This window comes from Mustela nigripes, chromosome 1 (genome assembly GCF_022355385.1).
Source record: "Mustela nigripes isolate SB6536 chromosome 1, MUSNIG.SB6536, whole genome shotgun sequence".
NCBI classification, from domain to species: Eukaryota; Metazoa; Chordata; class Mammalia; order Carnivora; family Mustelidae; genus Mustela; species Mustela nigripes.
The window spans coordinates 76357244-76365634 of NC_081557.1; the positions used below are offsets into that span (position 1 = coordinate 76357244).

Consider the following 8391-nt stretch of genomic DNA (forward strand, 5'->3'; position numbering starts at 1 on the left):
TCTCTGCCTACTTGTGATCTCTCTCTCTGTCAAATAAATGAATAAAATCTTTAAAAAAAAAAAAATAAAACCAGAGGAAATCAGAGAGGGAGACAAACTATAAGAAACTCTTAATCATAGGAAATAAACTGAGGGTTGCTCCATGGGAGGGACATGGGGGAATGGGGTAACTGGGTGATGGATTAAGGAGGCATGTGATGCAATAAGCATTGGGTGTTATGTATGTAAGACTGACCTCTACCTATGAAACTAATAATACATTATTTGTTAATTAATTAAATTTAAGTTAAAATTTTTTTTTGCCCTTCTCCGCTCCCGCTCCCCCACTGCCACATGCCTGTACATGCACACACACACTCACTATCTCAGGGAGGGAAAAAAAAAGGAAGGAAAGTGGGCCCAAATGAGATGAGGAAACCCCTGATTGTATAACAACCTAAGTGTAAGCAACAGGCAAAAACAAATAACTAAAGAACATAATCTTAAATGCATCCAAAGTAGAAACCTCACTAGAGAATCAACAGTTCTATTTGAGAACCTTGGAGTTTCAAAGAATGCTTGTGACACTGCAGCAAAGTGTAGTGGAAGAACACTAGACAAGCCATCAGGTGTTTGAGCTCTGGTTCTGAAGTTATTAAATGTATTAAATGTACAACTTTCAGTAAGTCAAGTACCTCAGTCCGCTTCAGTTATCCCATTGTAAAATGAGGCGGCTGCATTAGACACTGAGTAAATTTCCTCATCTGTAGGATGAGGGAAGTATACATAATGAATATGTATACCACATAATAAGTAAAATACAAATCATAATTCTCTTAAAAATCATTTTTCACTTATTAAAATATGCAATGAAACAAATGTTTGTCAATCACTCTCATTAATTTTATATTCTAGTATGTAGAATGATACACTGAAAGGGTAAGTTTCCTTTCATTTTACTAATTAAGAGGTACTTTATTTTAAAAAGGTGTAAAGGTGGGGCACCTGGGTGGCTCAGTGGGTTAAAGGCTCTGCCTTCGGCTCAGGTCATGATCCCGGAGTCCTGGGATCGGGCTTCGGGCTGCGCATCAGGCTCTCTGCTCAGCAGGGAGCATGCTTCCTCCTCTCTCTCTGCCTACTTGTGATCTCGGTCTGTCAAATAAATAAATAAAATCTTTTAAAAAATAAAATAAAATAAAAAGGTGTAAAGGTACCTCATGGGCTCAACCTACACAAGCAGCTGCTAGAAATACTGTAGCCCATGTAACCTATTTGTTATTTAGTATTTAATATTAACCTATTAAATATTTAATATATTTGTTACCAAAACAACTCCTTATTTGCATTGTTATCAGCAAGGGTGACCTTGTTTACCTAACTAAGTCCAATTGCTAGAACAGGCAGCACCGTGTGAAGGAGTTTTAGGACAGGGAGAGGAAAACGGTATTCTATCCTAGTGTATGTCATAGATCTGGGTGTCAATCAAAGGGATTCATACCAAATCTGTTATAAAGAAAAGTGACACTTATTAAAAAGATTTTTTTTTCCAGAAGACAAAAACACGATTATGTAATGGTCAGAGTCACAAAGTCGCCGGTTATTCCTGGTGGGGCTAGGCTCACCATCACTCCCCCATACTCGCATCCAAATTATTTGCCTGGTGTCTGAAGACATTCAGGTCTGTCAACTCTGGGTAGTTTCCCATTTTCAGTAGTAATTATTTTTCAACGGGAATTTCAACACTAAAAGTGTTTTGAAACTATAGGTGCTAAGTCACAAAATTTACCTGAACAAATGTTGCATCACTTAAAGGTGCTTCGCTTCATCCACCACAACCAGCCCCAGCTATTTACATCTGTACTATCCTTTACCACCTAGGATGAAGACAAGACAAAACACCACCAGGAGTTTCTATGCACCCACCACTTATTTGAAAGTAGGGATAGTAACAGAATCTCCCTCAGAGTTGTGAGGTTCATCATAAAACCCTTAGTTATTGTATTCATAAGTAAATGAATTTATTTATTTATTAAACCTGATATCAACGTATTAAACTTGTTATCAAGAGGTTGATACTACCAAGTATGTTTGTGGAAGACCTGAACAATTAACAAATATCATCAGCAACCAAGACCAAGCAGTATTCTCCTATCTTCATTGGTCTTCAGAGGGCCCCCGTGACGTAGGCAGGAGGGAAGATAGGGTTAAAAAGCCAGAGGACCGCCTGCAGCACGTGTTTCCAACGCCAGGCTTCCCACCCACAAGTTTGGAGGTGGGTGAAAGAGTAGCAAACGAGGCCCATGGGCGCCACAGATGGAGACCGCAGAGAGCGAGGGCGGTCAGAGAAGCAATCCGGTGAACAAAATGGGGAGACCAGCCGGCGGGGAAAGCCCATTAGGGAACCGGCAGGTGAGCCTGGGGGTGGTGGCCCAGGTGACCGCCAGAGCGAGCCGAGGGTGACAAGCGCTCTGTGGGCGCTCAGACCACGGCACCCCCTCCCCGCCCAGGGACCGGACACTTGCACCAGAGGAGTGAGTCTTACGATCTATGCAGGAGACCAAGCTCCGGCGACCGCTCTTGGCGGGGGCCCGCAGAGCGCCGTGCAGGTAGTAGAAGCACCCTCTCAGCCACTCGCAGCCGCTCCGCAACATAGTAGTAGCTCCTTCTCCAGCCAGAACCTGCACGCAGTGACCTGGGGCAGGGCACAGACCAGGCCCCGCAGTGTACCCTGGGAGCTGTAGTGCACCCAGCGCCCTCATGGCTCAGACTCAGCCGGGTCTATGCCAGAGCAGGACTACAACTCCCAGAGATCCCCAGGGCCGCGGCGCAAAAGTGCCTTGTGGTACTACTTAGCTCGGGTATTGGCGGGGGACTCAGTGCCGGCCTTCTGGAGCCTGGTTGGGGTTTTTCTGCGGAGTTGTGGGATCAGTGGCTCGGAAGAATCGTGAATGAATGAGAGAAAGATCAGGGAGAGAACCGATGAGACTTTAGCAGCAGGTTTTGTAAGATGGAAATGGGGTCGTAGGTAACTGGGAAGGATTTGAGGGGGCTCAAGGCCAGTTGCATCGGTGCTCCGCAAAAATCCCTCGGGGCTGAGACTCAGATTTCTCTCGTTGTCTCCATCTTGCTTTGCACAGGTTTCTGGGGGCAGATAACAGAGCTGCGTCTTGTTTTTCTCGGTTGATTTGGAATCCTCTGCTCTTCGACCCCCGCAGGGAAACCATGCCGAAACCCCGGAAGAGGCTCGGCGGGGCTGCGGGGCCAGGTGAGCTGCCCCTGAGCTGCAAAAAGGTAGCCCTGTAAAGAAAAGTTTCTCTAGGATCTGTATAATACTGTTCACTTTCAGGACACCTGGGTGGCTCAGTCGGTTGAGCGTGGGACTCCTGTTTTCGGCTCAGGTCATGAGCTTAGGGTGAGATGGAGCCCCACTTGGCTCCGTGCTCAGCGGGGAGGGTGCTTCTTTCCTCCCTCTCCCTCTGCTCATACCCAGGCTCTCACACACACTCTTCTTTTCTCTCAAATAAATAAATCTTCAAAAAAAAAAAAAAATACTGTTCACTTTCAAATCCCTGCCTGTGGGGAGAATCCTTTGTGGATTGGTGTTTTATCCTTAACTGCCCTCCATCTTCTTTCCTCTTCCCACCAAGCTTATACCCAGAGCTGCTTCTGTTCACTGAAGCAGTAGTTGTTTGGTGTAGATACAGGGTGGCTTGTACAAAGGCAAAGAAAATACAGTTGTGCTCTCATGGAAAATGCAAACAGACATAAGTGAAAAGGGTCTTAGGAAACCATGGCTAAGGGTATGAGAGCAGGGGGGAACACCTTAAGAAGGAAGTGGAACTTGAGTCCATCCTTAAAAAAATGGGAAGGCTTTCCAAAGGCAAAGAAAGTGTGATGCCATTTTTATATTCATGAGGACGAATGGAAGATGAACAGGAAAAAAACAACTGACGGTAGAGAAAGTGCTTTAGGACTGACTATAGTACATTGCGTTATTAACAACACATAATGGTGTTTGCAGTGTGCTTAACTCCAAAGGGACCACCTAAAAACTAGGCTACGGAGGATCAAACTACTTGACCTCTGTGAATGATACTTAATGAGAGCTAATGCAGGACCTGGGTAGTATGATACTACCTTCAGAGGTAGTAAGATATGGTCATGAAGTGTGGATTCAGATAGACCAGGGGACAGTTCCTGATTATACCGTTTACTGAAATGTGTAATCTGGACACATTTAGCAGATGAACAGAACATCTCATACATTATGTAGATTAACTGAGTTATTGTTAGGATAACACAGAGTTTATATAGTAAGAATTGAACAACTTAGCTATTGAGTGCCTACGACGTTCCAGGCACTCTTGCTCTAATTCTCTTTGGAAAAAATCATCTTTGCCACGTCTTCGAAGTCCAGAATGAGCTGTCTTATCCAACATCTCTTGGCACCCTCAAGGAGCAGGAGGCAGGCCACAAAGTACAGTGAGCAAGCAAAAAAGAACCACGAGTTGGTGATAATAATCTTAGTACTGAGTATTTATTATAGTGTCAACCATTATTTAATCCCATTGTTTGCACTACCTTGTTTAATCTTCAAAATAAGTCTGTGGAGGAGGTGTTCGGTTTCCTTATTGGAGAGAGAGCCTCAGCAAAGGCACTTTCTACTTAGTAGAAACCAGGGACTCTGTCAGTCCTAACCCAAAACCATGAACACTATTTTTATCCCACTGAATGGATAATCCAGGAGATACCCTGTAAGGTGGGCATTCCTGCCCCATTTTTATAGATAAACTGAAGTACAGCAATTCAGTTGCTACTGCCAGTAACTGACAGAGGCAGGATTTGGATCCAGGTCTGACTCCAAAGAATGTGCTTTCCCCACACAGAGCATTACTTCTCACCAGTTTCTTCTTTTTGCTTCTACTGCAGACAATAAGGGGCCAGCAGGAAAACATACCAAGACTAAGAACCCAGCAGGGGCATTAGCTGCAATGGGTAACTCCAGCCCTGAGAAGACTTCAGCCTCTAAAAACTGTGGGAAGAATCTAAGCAGTTACTGGCTGATGAAGTCCGAGCCAGAAAGCCGACTAGAGAAAGGTGTCGATGTGAAGGTGAGACTAGATACCTCTCTAATCCCTTCAAGCTATTTTTTTTTAGGTGAGAAGTGAATATGGGACACCACAGGGTTCTATCACCAACTTCTTAGAAGGGTAGGGTTAGGGAATAGATTATAAGGAATAAAATTAGCAGTACTTACTACCATCAACTCTTTTGTGAATCCTTTATCTAGGGCAAGGGGTGGCAGACTTTTTTCTGTAGAAGGCCAGATAATAAATATTTTAGGTTTTGGGGTCTTATGGTTCCTGTTTCAGCTCTGTTGTTGTTGCAAGAAAATGGCTATGGGCAATAGGTAATCAGATGGTGTGGCTGTGCTCCAATAAAACTATTTACAAAGTCAGGCCTGGGCACAAAGCTGTAGTTTGCCAACCCCTGATCTGGGCAACGTTTCAAACTTAAGTTGCATTACTCTTGACACTTACCATACTCCTATGTATCTCTCTACCAACAATTAGTATATATTCATTGAATTAATATAAATCAGCTTTAGTAACAGCCTGGAGAAAATAGAAATATATAATAGTTTAATGAGTGAAATACGAATAACCAATAGGTTATTTTATCATTTAAATTATCTATTCCACTAATCCTTTTAATTAGCAAGGATAACAAGATAATGCAATGCTAACTCTACATTTGCCCAATAGAAGTGGCTTCGTGTAACTACTTCCCAGTAAACTACAGACTTCCACTACAGCAAGTGGCACCCTCAACATAGGGGAAAAACCTTTTTACTTCCATATGCTACCAACTGGCCCCAAGACTGTTTAATGAATGAATTCATTTCCTGTTGCCTAGTTCAGCATTGAGGATCTTAAAGCAGAGCCCAAGCAGACAGCATGCTGGGATGGTGTTCGTAACTACCAGGTAAGAGGGTAAGAGCAAGCCCTGAGACCCAGGGTCAAAGAAATGCCTGAATCCCTTTTAGGACTTATTCAGTAGCAAAATCTCTTGCCCAGCATTGTTTTTTTCCAAGATCCCAAACTGTATATTCAAAACTATCTTAATTCCTCTGCATACAGTTTACAAATGGCCTGTGTTCTGGCCAGTGTCTGCATACCAGTCTGGGTGTCTCAGCAAAGGCAAGTATTGAATTGAATGGGGAAGAAACTGTAAAAGAGAAAAACTCATCCAATAAAGCAGACTTGATTCCGCTAATTGGTGCTTTCCACTGGGTGAGGAGGATAGTTGTTGTTTATTCTCTCCTGGGTAGGCCCGGAACTTCCTTCGAGCCATGAAGCTGGAGCAAGAAGCCTTCTTCTACCATAGCAACTGCAAAGAGCCAGGCATCGCAGGACTTGTGAAGGTTAGTTGTACAATAAGCATTAATCTTAATCCCTCTTCCTTCAAGGAGACTTACTCATATCGATATAAAGGAACACAGCTTAGATCTGTAACAAAAAAGAAATACTCTCCTTCCCATCCCTGATGTCACAAGAATATGGTAAAACCACCTTGGCCTTTTCCAGTACAGCAAGGACTGTAACAAGAGAAGCCTCAGTTCAGTCCCACTGGTACAGACTTCTCTTCATTCTCTGCCTCAGTCTTTCACTCAAAAAACAGGCCTGATGATGGCTCTTTCAAACCAGAAGTTATTAGAATAATATTAACTATAGGTGGAAAAACAGTGGTACCAATAATAACCTTTAATACGTGGTTTTAAAACCTACTTTCAAGATTTTTGTCAAAACAGGTCTGATTTCCTATGCTTGCTCTAGACTGTTTTATTATTTCCAGATATAGTGGCTCTACAGCAAGGCAGAAGAGCTGAGTATGTACAGGGTCAGAAGAGAAAGTTGCACTTGAGTTAAAAATTGGCCATGGAGTTGACTGTACAGGCAAATGATTAGAGATTTGGTTTTGGTTTCAGATTGTGAAGGAGGCTTACCCAGATCACACACAGTTTGAGAAAAACAGTCCCTATTATGACCCATCCAGCAAAGAAGACAACCCTAAATGGTCCATGGTAAAGAGTACTTATTTTTCCTATTTCATGAGAGGAAAAGGATGGACAAAGCGAGGGAGGAAGGTGTGTACTGTCTTTAGGTCAAGGTACACAGTCCAGCTCTTACACCCAAAAGAGGTTACCTGGCTTTGGGGATAAGAACAGAACACTGGCAGCTCTGCCCCTAAGAACCTCCCACAAGAAGCAAATAACACAGTAGACAGGAACTGCCTAAACATTCCTTTCTGTTATATAGGTGGATGTACAGTTTGTTCGGATGATGAAGCGTTACATTACTCTGGCTGAGCTCAAAACCCATTACCAAGCTCACAAAACCACTGGAGGCCCCTTAAAAGATATGGCTCTTTTCACTCGCCAGAGACTCTCAGTTCAACCCCTGACCCCAGGTAAGAGCAGGCCCTTTGCTTTATATTATCCACACACCAGGAGGACTCCGTGAACTCACATTTACTAGTGATTTAACTTGGGCACAGTATTAAACTTTTCTGAGTCTGTCTCCTCACCTGTCACACCCAGGGAGGAACTATGTCTGGAGTTACCCAATACTCCGTACCTATTACCCAGCAGTGCTTGGCACACAGTAAAACCCTCCATAAATAGTTTTTGAATGAATGACTACCTGCCTCAGTAACAATGTGAAGTGCCTGGCACGACTTTTCTATTCAAGAGGAGACATACCTAATGCATTTCTTTTTTTTTTTCCCCTTCTTTGGTAGAGGAGTTTTATTTTATTTTGAGCCTGGAGGAAAAGGAGCCAAGTTAACTGGGACACTGTTGCTGGAATGGGCAAGACATTACTCCAAAGAAGTCAAGTTTTTCTAAGACAAAAGAAGGTGGCTTGCGTGTTACGTTCACCTGGGGTTGTGTACGTAGATGTTTTTATGTACCTTTTCCAATAAAACATTAATATCAAAGATGGAAAGCTTTTCTTTTAAAATGGCACTGGACTAGACTACTCCCCTGCAGATCTTTCTGCCCCTCTCTAAGATGCAGGCTGACCTCCACCATCTTCCTTTACTGTAGCAAATACCAGGGTGCAGGGTTCAGTCTGTTACCACCTACTGAAACAAAATTTCATTTTTCTACACCAGCCCCACACCTGCCCCTGAAGTCATCTGGACTCCACAGGGGGGTAAACCATCAGCAGTTTCAGCACAGCTTGCCAGATGAGGGTACAGCTGGCATTCCTTTCTCAGCCTGTGCTGGTCTAAAATGGGCATTCATAAAACATCACTGTTCACCAGGGGGTACAGCCACAGTGAGGGCAGAGGTTGTGTTGGATCAAGGTGGGAGTCTATCTCCCCTTGGGTGTGAGTGGGGACAGTGTA

At 43.5% G+C, this 8391-nt stretch overlaps 2 protein-coding genes across 17 annotated transcripts in view; one reads left to right on the forward strand and one right to left on the reverse strand.

Annotated features, from left to right (window-relative positions):
- ACAD8 (acyl-CoA dehydrogenase family member 8) overlaps positions 1–2753 on the reverse strand; it is a 21347-nt gene extending 18594 nt beyond the window's left edge. For all 5 annotated transcript variants that reach the window (XR_009406683.1, XR_009406681.1, XR_009406678.1 and 2 more), the window contains exon 1: positions 2522–2753. Coding sequence is in view for 2 of the 5 variants with exons in the window: in XM_059413390.1 (XP_059269373.1) it covers positions 2522–2738 (217 nt within the window). In the remaining 3 variants the exon portion in view is untranslated. The remainder of the gene's footprint in view (positions 1–2521) is intronic.
- THYN1 (thymocyte nuclear protein 1) lies at positions 2250–7979 on the forward strand. 12 transcript variants are annotated; one of them, XM_059413492.1, is made up of 9 exons: positions 2250–2388; positions 3117–3244; positions 4909–5090; positions 5896–5964; positions 6120–6179; positions 6311–6403; positions 6968–7126; positions 7299–7449; positions 7780–7979. In XM_059413492.1, the coding sequence occupies exons 2-9, from the start codon at positions 3202–3204 to the stop codon at positions 7824–7826; spliced, it is 804 nt and encodes a 267-aa protein (XP_059269475.1). In that variant the 5' UTR covers positions 2250–2388; positions 3117–3201; the 3' UTR covers positions 7827–7979. The 12 variants fall into 12 exon arrangements, with proteins under 12 accessions (XP_059269475.1, XP_059269483.1, XP_059269500.1 ...); XM_059413500.1 differs by lacking the exon at positions 2250–2388 and adding an exon at positions 2811–2981 and having other exon boundaries at positions 3195–3244; XM_059413517.1 differs by lacking the exon at positions 2250–2388 and adding an exon at positions 2811–2976 and having other exon boundaries at positions 3195–3244.
- Positions 7980–8391: the final 412 nt, after the last annotated feature.